The sequence below is a fragment of the Eschrichtius robustus genome, chromosome 8 (genome assembly GCF_028021215.1).
Source record: "Eschrichtius robustus isolate mEscRob2 chromosome 8, mEscRob2.pri, whole genome shotgun sequence".
Classification (NCBI taxonomy): domain Eukaryota; kingdom Metazoa; phylum Chordata; class Mammalia; order Artiodactyla; family Eschrichtiidae; genus Eschrichtius; species Eschrichtius robustus.
Window position 1 is genome coordinate 78,537,493 of NC_090831.1, and position 25,904 is coordinate 78,563,396.

The 25,904-nt window shown below is 35.0% G+C and overlaps 1 protein-coding gene across 6 annotated transcripts in view; it reads left to right on the forward strand.

Annotated features, from left to right (window-relative positions):
* Positions 1–25,342, forward strand: part of PALS2 (protein associated with LIN7 2, MAGUK p55 family member) — a 104,175-nt gene extending 78,833 nt beyond the window's left edge. For 5 of the 6 annotated variants that reach the window (XM_068550004.1, XM_068550003.1, XM_068550008.1 and 2 more), the window contains 8 exons: positions 6,023–6,064; positions 7,544–7,675; positions 9,544–9,643; positions 9,980–10,048; positions 12,365–12,526; positions 17,780–17,982; positions 18,934–19,062; positions 24,950–25,342. In XM_068550004.1, coding sequence (XP_068406105.1) covers positions 6,023–6,064; positions 7,544–7,675; positions 9,544–9,643; positions 9,980–10,048; positions 12,365–12,526; positions 17,780–17,982; positions 18,934–19,062; positions 24,950–25,126 — 1,014 coding nt within the window. In that variant the 3' untranslated portion in view covers positions 25,127–25,342. The remainder of the gene's footprint in view (positions 1–6,022; positions 6,065–7,543; positions 7,676–9,543; positions 9,644–9,979; positions 10,049–12,364; positions 12,527–17,779; positions 17,983–18,933; positions 19,063–24,949) is intronic. The other variant, XM_068550006.1, reaches the window with a different exon arrangement.
* The last annotated feature ends 562 nt before the right edge of the window (positions 25,343–25,904 follow it).

Consider the following 25,904-nt stretch of genomic DNA (forward strand, 5'->3'; position numbering starts at 1 on the left):
TTGGCTTAGGACTAGACAGAATGAACAGTGGAAGAGAGAGTTCAGAAAGAGACCTACACACATATATTTCTTAGATATCTGACGGAGATATGTCTTTCAGTGAGAAAGACTATTCAATGAATGAAACTGGTTATTCACAGGGATAATATATGAAACGCTACATACACAAATCAAGTAAAAGGGGATACATGGTCAGTAAACATATGAAGAGATATTAAAAATCACAATGTGAGATACCATTTTATAACATTCAGTTGGCAAAAAATGTAACTGTGAATATAGAGTATTTCTTCTACATTGCTGGTGGCAGTGCAAATTGGTATAACCACGTTGGGAGGAAAAAGGTTTAGCATTATTAGGGTTGAATGTTTACGTATACTAAGACACGTAATTTCTTAGAGCAATATGTACAGCTAGAAACATGTTAACAAGCATGTCAGTTCCCCAAAAGAGTACATGCACAGAGCATGATACTATCTTTTTTAAGTTTTAAATAACTAGATATATATACTTTTACAGATTACATATAGGTTTAATAAAACTATACCAAAAGGAAAGCAAGGAGTTTGTGGACACAAGATGCAGGATGAGGGTTACCTTCATTGTTGGGGAAGCGAGGGTGGTGGGATGGAATGGAATGTGGGCAGGAGGACCATGTAGGTTTCTAGCCTCTGCTTTGAGTGGCAAGCTCATGGCTTTTATTATATTGTTAAAACTAACAAAATAAAAAAATAAAAGCAGGCCTTGCATGAACTAATGACTCAAGTGTAATGTAAATTAAGAATTATTAGTAGTATGATTTCAGAGCAGCCAGGTTAATAAATTTAAAAAAAATTTTTTTTTTTTAACTAACAGAAGCTTAAACTTGTGGCCCACGTATGGTTATTTACCATACAGAAGTGTGAACTGCCCCTGAAAGCTTTTTAAACCAAATATATAATCTAGTTTCCTTGCTGATCTCAAAATATGTTGTTTGTGAGTGCGCATTTGAATAGGCTGAGTTCATACACTTTGAAAATCTTTAGAAAAATAACATTCTCCCTTAATTATCTGTTATTATTGTAGAGAACTTCTTAGCAACTCTGATCACTGCATTCACTACCTTGTCACTTACTCTGATGTGTAAACTCAGGTGGACCTGAAACTATGGCTTGAGACTGAGAGTGTGTACGCAGCACTTGTACCATGTTCAGCCAGCACATTCCCAAACGAATTACCAGCCTCCTTCTGATTTACGACAAAGGTCATGATTGGAGATGTTTCTCCAGCCTTTCATCCATTTGATGATTTTTCTTCTGCTGCTAATTATTATCCTTTGCATAGGCACAGCATACTCCTGTGCAATATTTTACTTTGTCAGTACTTTGACTATTTTTAGCTTTACTTTTTAAAGGTATCTTTGAGGTAAAGTTTGTATAAATAGCATATACTTAAAGCATACAGTTAATAAATGTGGACATATCTATTATGTACCCATGAAACCCTCAACACAGTTGAGACAGTGAACATATCTATCACCCCCAGAAGTTTTCTTGGGTCCACTGTAATCCTTCCCTCCTGCTCCTTACTCCCAGCCCAACCTTCATGCCAGGCAAGTACTGCTCTTCTTTCTGTCACTATAAATTAGTTTACATTTTCTATATTTTTATATAAATGGATTCATACAACATGAATCCTTTGATTTTGCTTTTTTTTTAATCTGACTTCTTTCACTCAGCATAATTATTTGGGGATTTACCCATGTTTTTATGTGTATCAGTAGTTGATTCCTTTTTATTAACAAGTAGTATTCCATTGCATGGCTGTACCACAGTTTGATTATCCATTAACTGGCTAATGAACATTTTTGTTGTTTCCAGTTCAGGGCTATTATAAATAAAGATGCTATGGACATTTACATGTAAGTCCCTCAGGTAAATACCTAAGAGTTGAAGTACTGGGTCATTTGGTAGGTATATGTTGAACTTGTAAAGAAATGGCCATACTGTTTTCAAAAGTGGTTGTACTAATTACATTCCCACCAGCACTATAGGAAAGCTGCAATTACTGTACATCTTCACCAGCATTTGGTACGGTCAGTCTTTATAATTTTAGCCATTCTAATAGGTGTGTCATGGTGTCTCATCATGATTTTAATTTGCATTTCCCTAATGACTGCTAATATTGAGCATCTTTTCATGTGCTTATTTGCCATGCTTATGACTACTTTGGTGATGTCTTCAAATCTTTCATCCATTTTTTATTGAGTTGTTTTTTTCCTTATTATTTAGCTTTGGGAGTTCTTTATGTCTTGATACAAGTACTTTACCGAAATTATGATTTACAAAGATTTTCTCCAAGTGAGAAGGGGCTTGTCTTCATTCTCTTAACACTGTAATACAAAGAGCAGACGTTCTTAATTTTGATGAAGTCTAATTTGTCCATTTTTTTTTTTATGGATCATGCTTTTGTTCTGTGTGAAAAAATCTTTGTACAACACATGGTTATAAAGATTTTTTCCTATGTTTTCTTCTAAAAGTTTTATAGTTGTATACTCTACATCTGGCTCTGTGATCCATTTACACTGCATTTTTATATAGGGTATAAGATATGGATCAAAGCGTTGGTTTGGGGTTTTTGTTTTTGCATGTAGGTATCCAGTTTTTCCAGCTTCCGTTGTTAAAAAGACTCTTTCATTAGATTTGGAAATTTTTTTGATTGTTATTACTTGGAATATCTTTTCTGTTCCTCTGTTACTCCTGTCCTTTGGTGACACCAGTTATACATGTTAGGCTCCTTGGAGTTGTCCCATAGCTCACTGATACTCTTTTCATTTATTCAGTCTTGTTTTCTCCCACTTTTTCATGTCAGACAGCTTCTATTGCTTTGTCTTCAAATTTATTTTTTTTTTTCTAAAATGTCTAATCTGTTTATCATATCCAGTGTACTCTTCATCTCAGATATTTTTGTTTTCATCTCTAGAAATTTGAATGGAATCTTTTTATATCTGCCGTGTTTCTACCTAACATGCCGAATCCTTCCTCCAGCTTCTTGAACATATGACTACAATATGTAAAGTTAAAAATAACTATTTTAATGTCCTTGCCTACTAAATCAGTCCCATTTGTCATTTCCGGGTCACTTTTTTTTTTTTTTTTTAACATCTTTATTGGAGTATAATTGCTTTACAATGGTGTGTTAGTTTCTGCTTTATAACAAAGTGAATCAGTTATACATATACATATGTTCCCATATCTCTTCCCTCTTGCATCTCCCTCCCTCCCACCCTCCCTATCCCACCCCTCTAGGTGGTCACAGAGCACAGAGCTGATCTCCCTGTGCTATGCGGTTGCTTCCCACTAGCTATCTATTTTACGTTTGATAGTGTATATATGTCCATGCCACTCTCTCACTTAGTCACATCTTACCCTTCCCCCTCCCCATATCCTCAAGTCCATTCTCTAGTAGGTCTGTGTCTTTATTCCCGTCTTGCCACTAGGTTCTTCATGACCTTTTTTTTTTTTTTCCTTAGTTTCCATATATATGTGTTAGCATACTGTATTTGTTTTTCTCTTTCTGACTTACTTCACTCTGTATGACAGACTCTAACTCCATCCACCTCACTACAAATACCTCCATTTCATTTCTTTTTATGGCTGAGTAATATTCCATTGTGTATATGTGCCACATCTTCTTTATCCATTCATCCAATGATGGACACTTAGGTTGCTTCCATGTCCTGGCTATTGTAAATAGAGCTGCAATGAACATTTTGGTACATGACTCTTTTTGAATTATGGTTTTCTCAGGGTATCTGCCCAGTAGTGGGATTGCTGGGTCATATGGTAGTTCTATTTGTAGTTTTTTAAGGAACCTCCATACTGTTCTCCATAGTGGCTGTACCGGGTCACTCTTAATTGGTTCATTTTTCTCCATATTTTAGGTTGTATTTTCCTGCTTATTTGCATGTCTGGTTATTTTTGATTGGCTGCCAGATATGAATTTTACCTTGCTGAGTGCTGGATATTTTTGTATTCTTAGAAATATTCTCAGGTTTTGTTCTAGGATAGTTACATTATGTGGGAGCAGTTAGATCCTTTCAGATTGTGCTTTTTAAGCTTTGTTAGGTGCAACCAGAGTAGGATTAAGTCTAGGGCAGAACCCTTCCGAATACTGAATGCTTCATGAATTATGAAGTTTTTCCACTCACACTGGTGATAACAGGAACTATTTCTGACCCTGCATGACCTCCTGATATTGTTCCCCATAATGCTGATTCTTTACCTGATCGTACTCATGACGTGCACTGATGAGTATTCAGCTGAACGCTGGAGGGAGTCCTCTAGTTCTTGAGCCCTTTCTCTGTGTAACCCTTTCCTCACTGTCACTCTGTTCTGTGCACTGTAACCCCCTTGATCTCCCTGTCTCTCAGCTCATCTCCTCAACTTGGAGACCACCAGGCTCTACCTAGAGTCCCCCTTCCTGGGTTACAGCCTGGAAACTTTTTCTGTGCGGTTAATTGGGGCAATTGTATAGTTCATCTTGTTTATTTCCAGTTTTTAGGGATCACTGTCTTTGTTGTCTGATGTCTTGACAAACATTTCATATGTTTTGTCCAGTATTTTAGTTGTTTCAGGTTAGAGGGTGGGTCCTTGTTACTTCTCTTAGTCAGAAGTGGGAGTCATTTTATCTCTACTTTCATTACCATAAGAATTTAATTTTTGAATAGGTGAATCATTCCCATGGTTCTAGAAGTCAAGAAATAGGAATATGTATTCAGCTGAAATCTCCCTTCTAATCTACTACCAGTCTAGTCCTCACTCCCTATTGTTAAACAGTTAAGATTGCTTCCAATCTTTTGTGATTAGGACATATTCAACAGTTAATAGTCTTCTACGTAAGTCATTTTGCATATATCTGAGTAACACTGCTGTTGAACACATTCCCAGAGGTGGATTACTAGGTCAGAGGTTTTTTGCATTTATAATTTTGATAGCTTTGCTGCATTGTCCTCCCAAGGGATTAAACCAGTTCTTCCACCAGCCTGTTAGGACTATGGGCCAATAGGCATTTTCCTATCTACAGAATGTTATCAAATATTTGGATTCCTGCTAATGTGACAGGAAGGAAATGTTATTATAACATAGTTTTAATTTGTATTTCTACTCTGAGTGAGGTTAACATCTCCTGTGTTTAAAAGCCAGTACTTTCTTTTTTCTCTTCCTTCTACTTTAGATTGTTGGTTATTCAGTTCTGTTAGAGATAAGAATATGAGATTGAAATATATTAGCAGGTTGTATTTAGTAACTTCTTAATAACCAATGAACAGTTAACATCCATAGCCTATTAATGAAACACTTTAAAATGTACTTAATAAAATACAATTATACTAAATCTAGTCAAAACTCTGTGATTTAAAGGTCATTACAAAATGTTTAGATCAAAGGTTGGGTTCATTGATTTTTTTCAGACAAATTTTCAAAGTTCAGAGTAAAACTAGTTTAATCTGAGTTTTTGAGCTTGAGAGTAATGTTCCAAAACTAATTTGGTTAATGAAAAAATAAAATTGCTTCTTCCAGAAATCTTTTACATTGGAGAGATGTAGTTTGTTTGACAAATAATGACATTTCCAGAACAATTTGATGAGAGTAGGGAAATGAATATTTGAAACTTGGACTAACTCAGAAAGTCTGAGCCTTTTGTTACAAAATATATTCTGTCCCACAGATAAGAATAATAAACACATTCATGGTTAGATGACAGGATCCTCTGACTATTAATTCAGTGCAGCTTTCTTGAAAAGTAAGGAGTATCCAAGTATTTTTACAACTTTGCATATCCATCCTTCTTCTCTGCCTCATCTCAAACACCTCTTTTGCTTCTATCGTTTTCAGGTGTTATAGCCTATGGACAATTAATTAGGGAAGTAGTTGCTTTACCAAATGAGTGAAGTAAAAATGGGCCAGTAGTTTGTTTGTATTTTGTTAATTTATTGTCAGTTTAAAGTCTGGCTTTATTTATGCGATGAAAAATGTATTTTTAGAGTTGCATCAATATGGAGAGGCATCCGTCACACGTCCGTCAGGTATGATGTCATTCCAGGACATTCTCTGCTACTCTGTTTTTCTGTCTTATCAGCCAGCTACATTTACCTTAATGACACTTAATCATTTTGGGTTTTTTCCATTGCCAAAACATTGAGCTGCATGCCATTGTCAAGTTAGCCAATTGTCACATTTTAGCGATCTTAATATTGTTTGTATGCTTGCCTTTGAGGTATTTCTAAAACTGTATATCAGGAAAAAAATTATTGGCTTACTGATTTTTTTAAGCGTTAATATTTAGCCTTTCAAAAGTTATTGAAAATATTCTGAATGCTTTGTATCAAAATCATCTAATTGTAAGTAACTAAAATTTTGTCATGTTCCCAAATTAAGTTATTCTTAAATTAATGTGCATCCATCACATTACATTTTAGTACACTAATAATGTAATATATCTGCTTGTGTTATTTGAATATCTTGTTTGGTTATATTTATAGAAGTATGATAAATAGAAAAATAACATTGTTATTTTGACTAATTATGTGCTTTCCTGCTTGCTAGTTTACCTGCTGATAAATACTAAGTCAGTTCCTTAGCAGATAAAATTTGAATTTCTATAAATATGCCTGAAAAAAGTCTGTATTAAAGTAATTGCTCTGAACTTGCCATCAAATACTGAAAATGCTTAACTTAATTAGAATTCAAATTAAAATTAATAAACTAAATATTTTGGATATTGGAGATCATAACTAATAGTGGTAATTGACATACTTTTATTAATAAAACAGATTTAAAGGAAATTTGTGTGGTTAAATGAATTTAAATCGGAAAATAGTTTCAAGGCTTTTTCAGTATTTGTCTTACAATTAATTTAATGCTGATCATTTACATCAAAGCAAGATGATTCCAGAAAAGTATTTTCCACACTAATTTTGGCTAGTGTGAATCTGTGTGATTAAAAATATATGTCATTACCAGGGATGAAAGTGGGTTGTATTTTGTTGTTTTTTAAGTTTAATAAATATATTGCAGGTCTGATTTTAATATGAACTTTTAGTATTTAATTTTTGCTTCAGGAAACTTTTAAGAAGTCAATCCTATTATATCTGAAATACATGCCTTAAATCAGCTGCATATATTAATTCAGGATGTTAATTAGAAAGTAGCATTTACTTGCATAAAAATTACGCAGTGTTGGTTGGAAAATCACGTGAAAAGATTGGGAGAAAGTGTAAGAATGGTGGAAGAAAACAATTGTCAAACTCCGTTGATTTACAATTAGAAGTTAAAAATAGAAACAAAAATTTAACGTAGTACTAATGTTTATTTCTTATTTTCTTCTCTGATACCAAATTATTAATGTTCTAATAATTTTATACTTATTTAAGGAAAACAAGTTCCTTAGTTGAAGTACTAAATACATTGTCAGTTACAATTAAATCACAGTGCTTTGAAAAAGATTTCAGAAATCCTGTGACAAATGATACATCTCTAGTATTTTTAATTGTGCTGTGTTTTAGGTATTTGTGAAATGTCATTTTGATTATAATCCATACAATGATAACCTGATACCCTGCAAAGAAGCAGGATTGAAGTTTTCAAAAGGAGAAATTCTTCAGATTGTAAACAGAGAAGACCCAAACTGGTGGCAGGTTAGTATGCTTCTCAAAATTTCTTCAACTGCCTTTTTATTTTTAATCTTAGATCTGGCCAATATCTGAATATTCAGGAAGAAGGTATTAGCATTTGTTCCAATGATTTTTCCTGCATGAACAGCTCCTGCTTCATGGCTGCTAATTTTGTGGACAGAAGACCAAATTGAGAGGGAATTTGTGAGTAGATGTTAATAAATGCAGAATTAACTAGCCTGTGGTGCTCTTCCTTTGGTTTAGAGACTAGACCAGTCAGTTCTTCCACATGTGATTGCAGTAAAATATAGTATTGGGTAGGAACAACTCACTTGGGGGTCATCCCTTTTTAGTGTTTGTTCCTTTTAACTAGGAGTCTTTTACTGTAGGTAGAGTAGTCTTCCTCTTGTCTCCTCTGTGTATACATTCATGACAAATAAAACGTAATTTCTTAAGGTCTTAAATCCATTTGCCCACCTCTTCTCAGTAATTGAGAAATGAAGGCTTGCTTTATCATCCGTGTTGTTTGGTCTTGGATTGAAATCTGTGTGTATGGAAAGGGATGTGTGTTATCACTGTCTTTCCCCCCTCCATTTTCCAGAAGATGTGTGATGGTCTTCCTTTTCCTTTCCACTAGTACAGTTTTCAGAAAACTCTAGCATAAGTAATAAGTCTGGTTTTGTAATTGTTTACACTGACTAGCAACCACAGTATTCAGAACTGGAGAAACAAAGTCTAAAATCTCTTAAACTGTAAAAGCAAAAGAGAGTCTCATTAAGGAACAAAGTGTGAAAGAAAAGGACCTGGTACCTAGCACTAAATTCTGAATTAAATGGAGATATTAGTAACTCACATTAGCTCTAATAAGTTATACTGACTTCTAAGGGGGAATGAATTACAAGAATAAGAATAGTCTTGCTAATATGTCCTTAAATTTAAATTAAGACATTATGATGTATAAGGGCACAGTGTGGTGAGAGAACTAAGAAATGAGTAAATTAAATGGAATCCATGATTTCAAGAGGTTTCCACTGAATTTCTTAGAACTGATCTAAAAAAATCTGCTTTCTGTGACAGTGTCCTTTTTTAAACTTTCCCAGTTTTCTCTTTTTTCCCTTCTCTGTGAATGCCATCTCTTAGTTTTCTCTTCTAACCCTGTCACCATTATCTATCTCTGTCTCTTCCTGCATGTTTGTCATCTATTACTCTAATTGTATTTTTCAGGATTTCAATTGCTAAAAATGATACTGGATTTTTCTGTGCTAGCTGTAAGGATAAAGTCACTAATGTTGTGGGATAAGCCATTAGTAGCCAGTTCTCCAGCCACTATTTTGAAATAGCACTTCTTTGGGTTTCATTTTAAAAGTTAGTTTGTTGACAGTAGGTGAGGTTTTACCTATTTTAAACTTACTTCCCCTCAGGATATTCAGATTCCTGGTAGCATGAACTAAACTCTCCACTCTGTTCTCCCAGTGCTGTCTCTCTCTTTTTTTTTTTTTCCCCATTGATTTGGCCTCAGGAAATACCAACGTAGTAGAATTATTGGATAACAAACACCTAACTAGGTGCCAACACATAACAGCATTTATTCCTTTCCATTCTCACTAGTTTAGTATTATAAATAAAAAGTTTTAGTAATTTAAAGAGCCTGTACACCTTTGTATTTCGGTCTAAAAATTCACTACCAAATAGCACACTGGTTAGGTACCCACTGATTCCTCAGTACTAAAGTGTTTCAATATCCTGACAATGCCATGGATTTAAATATCAAGGTCAGTTTCTTAAGATCAAATGTGATTTTATTTTTTAACTGACTATTGCTTGTCCTGCTTATTAGAATGTGGTCTCAAGTTTTGATCACTGAGATATACAATTCATTAATTTGATTCTAGGCTAGCCATGTAAAAGAGGGAGGAAGCGCTGGTCTCATTCCAAGCCAGTTCCTGGAAGAGAAGAGAAAGGCATTTGTTAGAAGAGACTGGGACAATTCAGGTGATGAACTCGATACAATAAGTAACAAGTAGTCCTTTGTGGCCACCTTTCTTTGCCTCTTTCATCTGAATTAGCTGATGAATTTATTTAAAATATATCTAGAATTAATCCCTCTCATCTGCTTTAGTGTACTGCTCTCAAAAGTAAACTTTTTGTTCCCTTTCTGCCACCTGCTGGTATTGTATCAGAATTCAGTGGCTCAACTCACCCCTGCCTGCTTCTGCTTTGTAGGATGCAACACTGGGAAGATAATTCTCCCACCCCTATAGAACACCACAGGGCAATGTATATAGTCTGACATATTGTTTAAGTTATATTTGCCTTGTCATCCTTCAGGACCTTTTTGTGGAACCATAAGTAGCAAAAAAAAGAAAAAGATGATGTATCTCACAACCAGAAATGCAGGTATGTTTTTTTTGTTTGTTTTGTTTTTATTTTTTTTTTGTTTTTAAACTGTTCTTTTTTTTTTTTTTTTTTTTTAATTTTTATTTTTTGGCTGTGTTGGGTCTTCGTTTCTGTGTGAGGGCTTTCTCTAGTTGCGGCGAGCGGGGGCCACTCTTCATTGCAGTGCGCAGGCCTCTCACTGTCGTGGCCTCTCTTGTTGCGGAGCACAGGCTCCAGACACACAGGCTCAGTAGTTGTGGCTCACGGGCCCAGTTGCTCCGTGGCATGTGGGATCTTCCCAGACCAGGGCTCGAACCCGTGTCCCCTGCATTGGCAGGCAGATTCTCAACAACTGCGCCACCAGGGAAGCCCCGCAGGTATGTTTTAAATACTTTTTTGAGAAATCCAAGTGAAGTATGAAATAGCTTTATATCATTACTCAATGTGGCATACACTCTAAATGTATAATTTTAAATGAATTAATTCAGATTTAGTACCCAACTGCAAGGGACTGCCATGTGAACACTTGGTACAATAATATACAGGCATTATTTAAATCCTGATATATATACTTGCACTATCACTCATGTGCTTTATTTTATACTCATAGTTTATAATAAAATGAATTGGTTAGGATTTATGCTTGTATTAATGAAGGAACAATGTGACAATTAAAACTATTCAAGAACTTTGATAGAAACTTGTGTCATTTCTACAGAACAGAATGCCTTTATAAAGATAATAAAAGAGTTATGATTAAGGGCAACCATATTCTGCCGTAACATTGTCCATGATACTTTTGGAAAAATAATACTGGACCAAACAAATCTTAGCCTGATCTAGTAGGATTCTTTCTTAAATCTTTCAGACTTAAAGAAAGATAAATATGACACCTACCACAGTTAATTCTTTTCAGTTATAAAGGCTGATAGGAGTGAAATGTAGCTCTTAGAATCAGAAGGCTCTGGAGGCTTACTCAAAAGAATTGATAATTTTAAAGTGCTTTCTTGACTTTAGAGCTACCTCTATATTGGTAATAAACTAAATAGCACATTATAAAGGAAATAATCTAATAATATATTATAATAATAATATTATAATAAGGGGAAATTAGACTCTCCCTTAATCTATTGTGGAGAAATTGTACAAAGAAAGTGTTGCTGTTAAGATAATAACCTAAGGAAGAAGTGTTATTACTATAGATTGAGAGTTATAGCCATAATAATAGGTAATATAATATTTCAAATCCTCTTGGGCTTTATTGTTCATTAAATATATATTCTTAAAGCTTTCTTGCAAAATGGAAAATTTCTAATTTTCCCATTGATCGTAATTTTGGAATGTGTTTCTACTGAAAATAATTAAGATCCAACATTTTATTTTATACATAAATTTAGAATCTTAATATTTAAATGTTAGTATGTTGTCTATATGCATTTTATTAATCAAACTAATATTTGCAGAGTTCACCGCACAGTATTTATTCATTTGTATCATTGGAAGGGGATACTCATTCTATGAAACTTATTTAAGCAGCCACTCTAAGTGTACTGCTGTCCTCCATATTTGATACTCACCTTTTAGTGGAATAGATTACATAAACTAATTTGCAATTTGATTATATTAAGTAATTATTTCTACTGATGAATTGATAAGAAACAGGTTTTAAGGGATAGATTATCTGATAAGATAAAGTAAGCGTATTTTTCTAGTTTTGTTAGACAATTTTTTAAGGCAAATGAATAGAAGCAGGTGTTTAAATCAGGGTACAAAATAATTTATTGTACTTTACCAAATTTATTTTTAAAACTCTGTACTAAGTACAGTTCAAGTGATACTTAACTATCAAGACAACTAAGCCATTACTGAACAGAATAGCAGAGGTTTTTCATCCATATAAAAGATAACTGAGGGACTTCCCTGGTGGCGCAGTGGTTAAGAATCTGCCTGCCAATGCAGGGGACATGGGTTCGAGCCTTGGTCCAGGAAGGTCCCACATGCTGCAGAGCAACTAAGCCCGTGTGCCTTTGCTCTACTACTACTACTACTGAGCTTGTGCTCTAGAGCCCGCGAGCCACAGCTACTGAGCCCACGTGCCACAAGTACTGAAACCCGCACACCTAGAGTCCGTGCTCCGCAACAAAAGAAGCCACTACAGTGAGAAGCCCGTGCACCGCAACAAAGAGTAGTCCCCGCTCACCTCAACTAGAGAAAGCCTGCGTGCAGCAACGAAGACCAAACACAGCCCAAAATTAATTAATTAATTAATTAATTTAAAAATAATAATAAAAATAAAAGATAACTGAATATGATGTTTTCCCGTTTCCTTACTTTTAGAATTTGATCGTCATGAAATCCAGATTTATGAGGAGGTAGCCAAAATGCCTCCCTTCCAGAGAAAGACATTAGTATTGATAGGAGCTCAAGGTGTGGGACGAAGAAGCTTGAAAAACAGGTTCATAGTGTTGAATCCCACTAGATTTGGAACCACAGTGCCATGTAAGTTTTCTGTTTCCTTTACTATTTAATTGGAAAGAAGGAGTGGGGGTGGGGCAGATTATTATTATTTTATTCCCAAGTAATTTCTAATTATGCCAATGAAAATGAACAAGCAAATGATACTGAAAAACTTGGCGACTCTACAGCTGTCTTGAAATAGCATTGTGGGCCATGTCAGCTGGCTGCCTGGTGGCAATCGCTTCTCCAAACTCTTCAATCCAGAAGTGTTCGTTAAATGCAAGTATTAAGAGTTGTGGCAAAATCAGCATTAGCTGTGCATTTTCTTGTACATTTGATGTGTATCTGAAAAGTTGTATTTTCATCCAGCAGGGGAATCCTGCTGGATCCTCTGACACTCATGATCTGGCTTGTAGCTTTCAGTCCTGTAAGGTCCTAAACCTGATTTTTGATAGCACATCAAGAGAGATTCCTCTTCCAGAGCAGGCAGCATTAATGAAGGTCACATTTATTTATATACAAAATACAATAATACTGATGGGAAATAATAACCATTAAATGAACCAGACACTCATTTTATGATCTTTGTGTTCTTTCTCTATTTGCACATTTACAAGGAAAGTTAAATAATGTCAGAAGCATGCTTGATGAGAATGGAGTTAGAGCAAGGAGTTAAGTACAAATGTATATTAGTCCTTATAATAAGGCAGTGATATCATTCATTTTGGAGATACACGAGCCTTTACTTGTGGGAACTTACATGTGCTCTCCCCTGAACACAAGCCAGTCTTGCCTTTATAAGTCCCCTTTCTGTGCTTCCATTGCTGACCAAGCCCCCTTTTGATTAACACAGAATTTCTGTAGGTATTTTAATGCCTTTAAGCTTTCCATGTCAAATCTTAGCCTAACATCACTCCATGTCTTTTGGATGAGTTTTAGAGTTTCTCCGCTTTCATCCAGTATGCTTTGACATTTAATTCTCAGTGAGTAATCTTATTGCTGACATTTTTAGGGGTGTATTGGGGCAATAACCCTGTCATTGTCCTCATGTGCTGTTTGTAATCCCTTCAGGGTAAGACTTTGAGTTCCATTGTAGGCACTGTAAATCACTAAATCAGACAAATCATAGTTAAGTAGTTAACAAAATAAAAATCTCACTGTGATCAAAGTATTTTAAGTATTTCAAAGTATTTTATTTTTCATTTTTATCAAATTAATACATGTAACATATTTTAATCAAGTAGTTCTCAAAAATATGTAATGAAAAATAACTCCATTTTCCTCTACCCCACCTCTGGCCTAGACCAGAAACAGTCACTTTTCAATCTTTCTGCTATTTATTTTGTTAGTCTTCCATATTTCTTAATAATGTCTTCATTCTGCTATTTCTTGTTCTGTCCAGTGTAGGCCTTACCTACTGACTTCCTGAGTGTCCTCCCAGCATAAAGGTAGCTCTAGTTTCAGTTAATTCAGTTTCACTTTCTTGTACAGCCTCTTCCTCTCCCCCAACCCAGCAATTTCTAGAGTTCGTTTTTTTCTTCCCCTCTTTTGTCTTATGTGTTCATGCGTATAGTTTTGTATTAAACCAAAGAACCTCTTATTTAGTAAGTCATGCTTTTTCCTTGGAGACCTCTGTCCCACAACCCTCAGTCTTCCTGCTTTAGTGAGGGCTACACACTCTCCACTCTGGCTACCCCACGTGCACATAGGGATGTTTCCCTTCGTTGCTGTCCTGGGTTGAAGCTATTGTTCCTGGGTCCCATTCTTTTTCTTTCTTGGTTTATTGCCTTGTTTTGCTACGGCACATGCCTTGTAACTTGACAAAAAATGCTGTATGGGATGTAATTTCTGCATCTTTGAAGTTGTATATTTTTTTGTCTTCTATTTGATTGATTATCTGAGAATAGAAGGTCTAGATTGTAAAACCCAAAAGATGTTACTCTTTAACCCAGTTTTGTTAAGAAGTCTAATGTCATTCTAATTTTTGTCCTTTCATACATGACCTGATTTTTCCTTCAGTCTTTTTATTTTGTTGGTTTTCATTATTTTATAACTTAATAATGATGTGCCTTTGTGTGCATCTATTTTTATTTATTGTGCTGCTGATTAGTGAGCTCTTCAGACTAGAGATGCATGTCATTCAATTCTGGGGAATTACTATTTCTTGGATGATTTCTCCCTGTTTTCTCTATTCACTTTTTTCTAGAATTTCTGTTCGCTGGATGTTGAACATCCTGGATTCATCTCCTCAGTCTCTTACTTTTTTAAATCATGTTGTCCAACCCTTTATCTTTTTATTCTACTCTTTAAAAGATTACCTTGAGTTCTTTATCTTCTATCTCATCAATGTTTTATCATAAGTAGTCATATTTTTCATTTTAGGATTATTTTCTGTTTGCTGTTTTTTCCCACAGCATCATCTGTTTGTGGGAGCTATCTCTTCTGTATCTCTAAGAATATTAAGTAGTGAGTGTAATTTTTTTTTTTTTTCTATAGGATGATAAAAAGGTTCTGGAGATGAATAGTGGTGATGGTTGCACAACAGTGTTACTGTACTTAATGCCACTGAATTGTGCACTTAATAATGGTTAAATTGATAAATTTTATGTTATGTATATCTTATCATGATTAAAAAACACTAAAAAAAATTAATTGTGTTAGCTTCTTAATATTCCAGCATATAAGTACACCATGCTTTACTGTTATCACCCATTTATATGGTTTGGGTGGCTTTTTTGTTATAAATAAAGAGATCATAAAATGTGTATACATAAATCTCAGATGTAAAATTATTAGACCAAAGGATGTATAGAGAGATTTATAAATATAGAAGTATTAAATATATTTATTTCAACTTCTTGATTTCTTCATGCCAAGTTAATTTCCAGAAGATGTACTATTTTACCTTTCAAGACTTATTTTTAGTAAAGATTCAAGTCTGAATTTTTATATAGAAATATTTATGTATATCCATACATTGTCAAGTATCACGTCTTCATATAATGTAGGTGTGTTTTACTTTTCTTTAAATCATTCATGTTTATATAGTGTTTAGTTTGTTTGTTTGTTTTAAGCCTCAGAATCAACACACGCATAAAAAATACTGATGAAGTGTGACAAGTTTGCCTAATTTTTGATACACAGTCTTGTGCTACACATTGTCTGGTGGGATGGTTGGGGAAGTCTCATAGGGAAGGAAGTAAATGCTGGTGTTGGATTAAATTGACTTAGTCTTCTCTTTATATTGTGAAATGGTCCTAAAATAAAATATAAAAAATTATTAATCCAGGTGGACAAGCTACCTTATGAATCATGTTTTTCCTTTAATACATCTTGGGATAGTTAACAAATAAAATGTTACTTTGTTGATTATTTCCTGACTATTTGAAGAGCTACTAAAGATTAGAATTTTGCCTATCAATCACAAAACTTAAATTCTAAGCAATCACATTACTTAGTTGCTTAGCATATAAGCCTAAGGAATCAGCTGTAGTCAATCCACCCTGCTCTAATTTCTCTGTTCTAGAAATGGAAAGGGGCTTAATTATGTGCCAACGTAGATTTCTTTTTTGAGTCTTCACTAGAGAATGGTATTTTCCTTAAAATTCACTTGTAAACTAAAAACATTTCACCAAGAATTTAAGATTCCCTCCACATGTTGGAGGTAGTGTTGGGGGGCAGTGTGTGTGCCTGTACATATTTATTTCAAGCAGCACGTTCCCATACATGGTTTCACTGTAGTGCGTCCCCAAAAGTCGTACTCTTCTAAAATTATCTTCACAGATATTAAGCCAAGTCCTAGTATGTATGTATTTGGGGAGTTTAAAATTGCCTTAGGAGTTTTATCATACCACCTTTGGTGAATAATCCCAGAAACCTTAGAGATCACACATTTTTGAATATGAAAAGCCATCATAGCATCTTGAAGCTCTTTAAGTGACTTTATAAATCTCTCCACAGTGGTCTGGAATGAGCCAGAAAACAGCAGGGGAAAAAGGGAATCCTCTTGTACATAATAATCTTATTTGTGAATTAGACCCTTATTATTGAGCTTGAACTTAAAGTTTTTTTCTTATAAAAGTTTTCTTGATGTGTTGTGCTTATTTCAAATAGTCAAAATTCTGTCAGTTTTTCATCTGATTACTTTGTAACTTTAATTGCATGTGGTTAATGATTTTGTCACATATTCTGCATGTATAAGTACTTGATTAATAGAAGTAGAATACTGTTTTATATCTGATCTAGGCAAACTCAGATTAAGGCTAAACTTGAAAATAACACACACACACACAAATTACTTTTCTTCCTAGGGAGTGCTAGCAAGTTGGCAGAGAATACCTAACTCTGCACCTTTGCAACAGTTTGAAAAGTGATAATCGTCCATTCCTAGCACGGCCAAGTTGCAAAGGAGTTGTATGTCTCTAAAGTACCTGACAAAAGGATGTTTTAAGTTTTTGACTTGGTCTCTTCTCTCTCATTCTCTCAGAATACTTCAGGTCAGAGCAGAGTAGGGCAAGTTACTAGACCATAATAACATCCAGGTGGCTAGATCCACCGAGGTGCAAAACAAAACAATTAGCATTTGGGAATGTTAATTAGAAGGAAGCTAGAAGAAAAGTTTGGTGCTGGGGCAAGGTAAAGGATAGATAATTTATGGGTAAAACTACACTTCAGAAAATTGATAATACCAACTAAGAATAGAATTTTGCTCATCTGTTGGACACTCAATTAGGAAATGTTCAAAGAAGTGTGAAGAAAGGCTGTAATTGATATTCCTTAAGGAGAAGGGGAGTGCTGGTCAGCTGGAAAAGATGTTCACTTGCAATATACCTCACACTTATTAGCTCTCACCATAGTTAAGAATTTAACTTTGGGGCTCTGCTTCTAGGTAAATATATTTTGAGTTTCAATCTGACTTTATAAAGCACATTTTTTGGATATAAATTGTATATTGGAGACCACCTCTTAAAACATTCCTGATCAGGGGTCAGCAAACATTTTTATTCAAGGGCCACATATAGTAAATATTTTAGGCTTTGCAGGCCATCTAGTCTGGGTCACAACTATTCCGCCATTGTAAAACGAATGAAACCATAGGCGATAAAATGAATGAACATGGCTGTGGTCCATAAAACTTTATTTACAAAAATAGGAAGCAGGCCAGATTTGGTCATAGGCCATAGTTTGCAAACCCCTGCACTAAATGGAAAAGACTTAGGCTACCCTGTGCATTTTAGTTTGTTTTTTAATACCCTGCACTGTCTCTGTACAAATTCTCAACGCTATTTTATTTAGTTACTTCACGGAAACCAAGGGAAGATGAAAAAGATGGCCAGGCATATAAATTTGTGTCACGATCTGAGATGGAAGCAGATATTAAAGCTGGAAAATATTTGGAACATGGGGAATATGAAGGAAATCTCTACGGAACCAAGATTGACTCTATTCTTGAAGTTGTCCAAACTGGACGAACTTGCATTTTGGACGTCAACCCACAAGTAAGCTGCATGATTCCAAAGCTATTTCTTAAGTTTTATTTCCTGTGGAGTTTTTGTTTCTTCTTCAGATTATGAGGGTGGCTCTTTCCCTCTATTACCTGTGACGATAGAGAACCTTATCATGCATCAACAACTAGTTAAATAAATCTCTGATCTATTAGCCAACAGAGTCATGGATAGCTATAGAAGCTTGATAGAAGTTTAGTATTTATTTACTTGCTTAAGTAATATATAAATGCATGTGTTAGGAAATGTTAAATTTAAAATTTGAACAAGGCTGAAACATAAGGAATAAAAATTAAAGTCACCCACGCACTCACCATTCATTTCATTCTCATTCCATGTCTCCCTTATTGACCCCTTCTCACCAATCTACACTCAACCCGATGGGTTTTCTATTTTTGTGGTTGTTTCTCTTATATATAAATGGAAAAATTCTATACAGATTCTTTAACCTTTTTTCATTAAACAGTATTTCTTGAAGATCTTTTCATGTTAGGTACTGTAGAGCTTTTTTTGTTCTTTGTAATTGCTGCATGGTATTTCATAGTGCAGATATATATTTATTTATATAACCACTCTCCAGTTAATGGACACTGAAATTATTTCTGCTTTTTCAATATTAACAGAATTCTACAATTAACATGGAAAGCATTTACATCATTCTTGATGATTTGGGGATCATTAAGTTTAATACTTTCCTTTGTTCAAGGGTACCAAAAAGTAGTGAGATTGAGGTCAGAACAAAATTTAATGGATCACCATTTTAGGAAAGTACTGTATGGAATCAAAAGGATAGAAGGGAGGGGGGGCAGATAGCAAGTATTAAATTATGTCCTTTATCTTGAGGAAGAGGGCAGATGGACTTTGATTATTTAGTATAAACTAAAGGGTAACATAATTCAAATTCTAATCCTGTATAAATTGGTTTGTAATTGTTCTTCTACACAGGCTCTGAAAGTGCTGAGGACATCCGAGTTCATGCCCTATGTTGTGTTTATTGCTGCTCCTGAACTAGAGACGTTACGTGCCATGCACAAGGCTGTAGTGGATGCTGGTATCACTACCAAGCTTCTGACGGTAAGCAGTTCTTTTCAGGCTAACAATACTATTTTCCTCCTAAAACTTTTCCTTTTTCTTTTGGGCATGTTTAATTCTATCCATATTTATGAAATAAACACACTGTATAAGGTATTGGAGAATAAAAATTTGTTCCCTAGATGTAGTTAGGATTTGGAACAGTATTGCTTTTACTTAGAAACCATTGTTCACTCTATTTTAAAACAAAAGTTTACTCCCCCTATGTAAATGAAATGGACCAATGTTAAAAAGTGCATATTAATCTAACTCCCTCATTTTACTAATGTGGAAACTGGTCCCCAAGACCAATAACAAGTATGTTCATCATAAGGTTTACTATTGGTAGAGTTAGGTGTTCTGACTTTTAGTTGTTACATGTCTTTGTCTCTTGTTCTTCCTCTCTTTTCTCATGTTATGGAAAATTTTAAATATGTACAAAAGAGGGAAGAAATGAACTCCCAAGTACCCATCACTTAGCTTCAATAACACATGGCCATTTTTGTTTCATTTAGACCTCTCTTCACTTCCTCCCTTACCATGAATTATTTTGAAGCAAATCTTTGATATCATATCAACCATAAGTACTTTAGTATTTATCTCTAAAAGATAGACTTTTTGGACATAACCATAATACCATTAGCACATCAAACATTAGGAAGAGCAACTTCTTCTCAATATCATCAATATACAGTCTGTATTTGAATTTCCTCAGTATTTATCATTTTTTTTTTGACAGTTTGTTCAAATCAGGACCCAAGCAAGATTAACATGTTGCATTTACCTGATGTCTTCTAAATCTCTTTTTTTCCCCCAGCTTGAGGTATAATTGATATACAATAAACTGTACATGTTGAAAGTATACAACTTGATAAGCTTGGGCATATGTATACACCCATGAAGCTATTGCAGTCAAGATAACAGGCATGTCCCTCATCTTCGTAAGTTTCCTTGTGCCCCTTCAGAGTCCCTCCCTCGTTCTTCTACCTCTTCCACACTATAGGTGATAAGCCTTGAGATCAGGTGGTTTTAATCCTCTTTGTTCTTTTTCAGGTTGCTCCATGTCTCTACTGAACTTTATGAAAATCTGAAATATAGTTATCAATGTTTTTATATCACTGTCTACGAATTCTAACATTTGCATCACTTCTGGATTGGTTTTGACTGAATGACTTTGCTCCTCATTATGGGTCTTATTTTCTTGCTTCTTTGCAATCCTGGTAATTTTTTATTGGATGCCAGACATAGTGAGCTTTGTCCTGGGATGCAGTTATGTGGAAACAGTTTGTTCCTTTCAGATCTTGCTTAAAAAATTTGTTAGGTAGAACCAGAGCAGTTCTCATTCTAGGGGCAATTATTCTTCAGTACTGAGGCAAGACCCATTTGAGCACTCTCCCAGATGGCCCATGCGACATGAGGTTTTCTGTTCTGCCTGGTGGGCATGGGTACTATTCCTGGCTCAGAAAGAATACCTCTCATCCTTTCTGGTGGTTCTTTGGCGACCCTGGGTAGTGGTAACGTGCACAGATTGGTATTCAGCTGAATGCTGGAGGGGGGGACCTTTGCAAATCTTCAGAGTTCTCTCTCTATACTGCTATTCTAGCCAGTATTCTGTCCTGCAAACTCCTGCTACCTTGTTCTCCCTGGGCTCTCAGCTCTGTCCCAACTTAGAATCCAGTAGTGTCCTCCTGGGCTCCACCTCACTGTGTTACAGCCTGGAAACTCTTTCAAGCCAGTAACCTGGGGTAATCATAGGGCTCACCTCATTTGTTTCCTGTCTCTCTGGAACCCCTGTCTTCCATTACCTGATGTACAGTGTCTTAAAAAGTGTGTTCCATACATTTGGTCTGTCTTGGTTGTCAGGCAGGAGTGTTAGTCTGATATCTGTTATTGCATATTAGCTGGAAGCAGACCTCTCCCTTTAGACTGTTTTAATCTGTAAGTCTTCACTGCCTCCCTCCCCTCTCTTTTAACCTTCTAACTTAGTTGTTTAAAAAAACTGGGTCATAGAAAAAATGGGACCTGATCTGTAAAGTTCTCAGTAGCTCTTAACCTAATGATTTTAGCAATTTTTTTTGATCTTTGCCTGGCTCAGTTAATTTTTTAGGAATTGTGAAGTGGTGGTATTCCAAGTTTGTGATTTGTTCTGCATTTATAAACTAGAATTCTTCTAAATAACTTTTCCTTATCAACTAGTTGATGACTCTGAAGTAGAGTATATATAGGAAAGTCAGAACATAATGCTTGATACTTCCCCTTTAAGGGTCAGTTTTCAGAATAATGGGTTTGTTCCATAACAGTCTCCAGAGGCGACAGGTGACCAAATAAGGTTTGTGGTTTTTTTAGTTTCATCATGAGCACATGGACTTAAACTTACTTGATGTGTTTTACTCTTTTGCAATTATTATTCTTATTGATGTTCAAATCGCCCCATCTTTGACCAACAGGGGCTTATTTAAGTTGGCCCTTGAGACCTATTTCATGAGCCTAATCGTCTCAGATAGCTTCCTTGCTACGTGACAAATGCTCTAGGCTCATCTTGTACATTTTCTGTTCCAGGCCAGGAATCAGTTACTTCTCCAAGAAGCTCTGGTTCCTTTTAGAGTAAATGGTATTTTAGGCGTAATACTAGGGGTGCACGTTGTCCCAAGATTGATCATTGTTTCTAGCTAAATGTACCTTTTAGGCAGACAGAACTAGTTTGGTTATATGCTTTTCGGTTTGTATGTTTGAAGGAAACTATATCATGAACATATATTGATACTTCCCAATCAAATTCAGGATTACAGGGTTTTATTTAACCTCTTTCATATATATAACTCCATTCTCCTAGGCTGAGTATCCCAGTTCTCAAAAACACTGGGACTGTTAGAATATAGCACATAATTGCTCATTTGATTTATCTCACAGTACACACACAACAGTCTGAAAATAAGTGTACAAATACTACCAGGTACGATTACTGTGAACTGTCTCTTTCTCCTTTATCCTTAGGGTTTATCCCACTAAGTATATACAGTCAAATCAAATCGCTATGTTTTAAAGTCACTTGGAATACTCTCTCTCTGTGTACTTAGGTCAACTATTACTCTCTGATGTTTAAATTGTCCTGTCTTCAGCTAAGAGGAGCCTATTCATCTTGTTTTCTGAGTCTTTTTAACACAACCCCATAAACTTTGATGTGCTTCCTGGTATGACGAGCTGCTCCAGGTTATCCTTACACATTTCTCGGCCCAGATCTGGAACCAGCCTTCCAAAAGCCCTGGTTCCTTTTAGTGGGAAATGGTATTTAGAGATAATATAGATGCTAAAGGTGTGCATTCAACTTAGTTTGTCATTGTTTCTAGGTCTTCTCAGTGGCCAGATGAAGGAAATATATTTTCCCCTTTTGGAAAATATACATCATTAATTCAGTTTGATAGTTCCAACTCACATTTTACATTTTTACTTAACTTCTTGGACTATGTTTATCTATTTTTCCTCCTATGCTGAAAGTCTTGGTTGCTGATGACATTAACATAATTTCTGACTTTACATGTATAAACTAAGTACATACTATATATATATAATTTCTGAGTAACAATATTAACAATATGATTATTGAAAAGTTTTAAGTTTCAGACTTAAACTTTTTTTAAAAAATTGTTCTTATGATATATCCCTTGAGTATTAAATTATTTTATTTTAAAGTCGCTAAAATAATTCTTTTCTGTGGTTAAGGCATCAACTTGAAACACAGATTTGTTTCATTTTGCTTTTGCTTTTTAGGTATTGCTCTTTTTTTTAATTTGAATTTGATTTTGTTGTAATATAATTCTATACATTTTCGTAGTTCCAAAGTAAATCTTAAAAACAAACAAACAAACAAAAATCTAGCTTTTCCCTATCCTCTCTACTCTATTACCTCCTACCCACATAGGTAGTCATTTTTACAATTTTTTTTTTAATATAAGCAAGTATGTATGTGTATCCTCCCTCCCCCATTTCTTACATAAAAGGTAGCTTATTACATACAATAGTCTGCCTGCGTTTTTCACTTACTAATATATTCTGGAGATCATTCTAGAGCCATACATAGAGATTTTTTAATTCATTTTTCCATCTATATGGTATACTCCATTATTGTTACAGGATTGTTATTGTCAAAAAAGAACTTTTTTTTTTTTTTTTAACAAGACAAGTTTCTAATGACTGTACTAGGTAAGATTTGTTTACAGGTTGAATTGTGGCCTGTTTATACATCTATAATAAAAGATATTTTAGTTGTTTCAAATTGATTTCGAAATCTTAGTGAAAATATTAACTATAGTACTAGTATCCCTCAGGCTTACTTGGGAACCCATTTCTCTCTATATACTTTCCTTTAGGTGTTTTCACCAAATCCATTAACTTACATATCATTGTTATGCTGATGATTCCTAATTTATATATAGATAACCCAGACCTCAGAGCTCCAACTTATATAACCATTACCTACTTAATGTTAACATCTGCACTTGGATGTCTCACAGACATCTTAAACGTAACATGTACAAACAAAGTAGAATGTTTTGTTTCCCCTCACCAATATCGTGTTTTTCACACTCCCACCCCCCTCAACTCTGCATCTTCTGCAACCACCCATTTATTCAAGCTAGAAACTCGAGCTATTTTTGATTCATTCATATTCCTCACTTTTCATATCCAGCCCATCAGTTAATCCTGATGATTTTATCACCAAAATATATTTCTAGTCTGGTGTCATTTCCATCTCCTCTGCCACCATCATAATCCAGAGATGTCTTTCCATTGCATCTAGGTCCTCCATGACCTAGCCTGGGCTATCTCAATTTATTACCCACCCTCCCTAAGCCTCCATCCATCTTGGTCTTTCAGTATCTGAAACACATCAGGGCCATTTTTCCTCCTGAACTTTACATTGCTATTTCCTCTGCCTGGAATGGTCTTTCTCCCACTATAGTTCTCAGTTTAAATGTCATTTACTCAGTTTAAGTATCATTTATTCATTTGTAGAGTCTTTGTAAGCACTCTATCTAAAGTAGATCTCTTAAAGTTCTTTGTTCCTGGTTATTACAGCTTGCAGTTTTTTGTTTATTTGCCCTTTATTTGTCTCCTCCACTGGAGGGTAGGAGCCCATTCTCTCTTATTCATTTTTATATCCACAAATTATGAAACATAGTAGACGCTGTAATAGGAACTCAGTAAGTATTTGAAGAACATGTAGAAGCATTATGAAATTTCAAAACACTTGCAATTTAATGAAAAGCTTTACTTGCTCATGCAAAACCTATTACTTATTTATTCCCCCACATTGTTCCAAAATGACTAGAAATAGTTTATGAAATATAAACAGTACTAGCTAAAAAAATAGATAAAAGTGTGTGTGTGTTGTTGGGGGTGGGGAGCATGGACAGGCAGCCTTCAAAATACATTACTGAGATTCTTTTTCTTACAGAAAGGCAGCAAATTTGGCTTTGAGCTTAACAGCCGCTGCAGATTGGGTTCCATGAGTTACAGAACCCATACGATAAAAATATTTTGAAAAGGGTGATGCAGTTGGGCTAGAGACCAGTCACCTACAAGAATTCTTTTATTACTTTGGATTTCACCCCAAGGTATTGTCAGCAGTCTTTTAATCAGGAATCTTACCTTAGTATCAGTGAAACAGAAGACACAGAATACTCATAAATTCAAACACGAGTGCCAGCTGGAAAGACTAGGATAGGAACAGATGGTAATGTCTTTTTTAACAATCTATATAGATTAGATTTTGAGGATTAGTATCAGAATCACAACAAACAAATATCCAACCTACTTATTTCACTTTGAGTTGGTTTTGAGCAATTAAATATACATTATGTAAACTTTTCCTTTTAAAACTCTTTGACAGGACTCTGACTTGAAGAAAACAGTGGATGAAAGTGCACGGATTCAGAGAGCATACAACCACTATTTTGATCTGATCATTGTAAATGACAATCTAGACAAAGCCTTTGAGAAACTACAAACTGCCATAGAGAAACTGAGAATGGAGCCACAGTGGGTCCCAATCAGCTGGGTTTACTGATGATTCAGTAAGGTCCACAATTAAAATAAAACTTTCAAAAAGTGACTGCAACAAATAAACCTTCTACTGAGAAAATACATGCACAGATAGAAGATATCTGCCAAGTCCAGGCATTTTTATTGTGTAGATTGAAGTACCAGTACACTGTTCTGGATTTTTATAGAAAATGTGGTTGGGAAGGTGTACTAATATATAATTTATCTTAATTTTTCTAACTTTTTATGGATAATCTTTCTATTCATATCACATAAAGAAATGCGTTGAAGCATTTTGTATATGTTTTGATTTAGTACCCTTGCCTTTTTCATCAAAGGAATTTTCAAATCATTCACTCTAACATTGGTCTCACATTTTCACTGTGATAATGAATACTTGAAATAGTTTTGTAAAGCTGTCATTTAGTTCAGTATTTAGTGAAGGGTCAGCTACTCTTATTAGAAAATAATGGTTTATTGGCCTTCTTTCCTAATATGTATAATTTCTTACAGAAGCAGAATTTTAATGTCAGTGCTACAGCTAGTCTACTACCATCCAATACTGACAAGGGAAGTCTGCTCAATGCTACATAGTTTCATTATCACAGAGATGTATGGCTATCCACTTTAATTTACGCAGCTATATTAGTTTTTTCCCTTCATTCTCTCTCTTGTGAAAAAATGAAGAGCAATACTTTGCACTCTCATTTATCGCAGTGACGGGCTGATGCTTCGTTAACATGTACACAGCAAGCAAGGCCGTGCCGGCTGAGAGAGTGCCTTATCCTGCAAAACCTTACAGC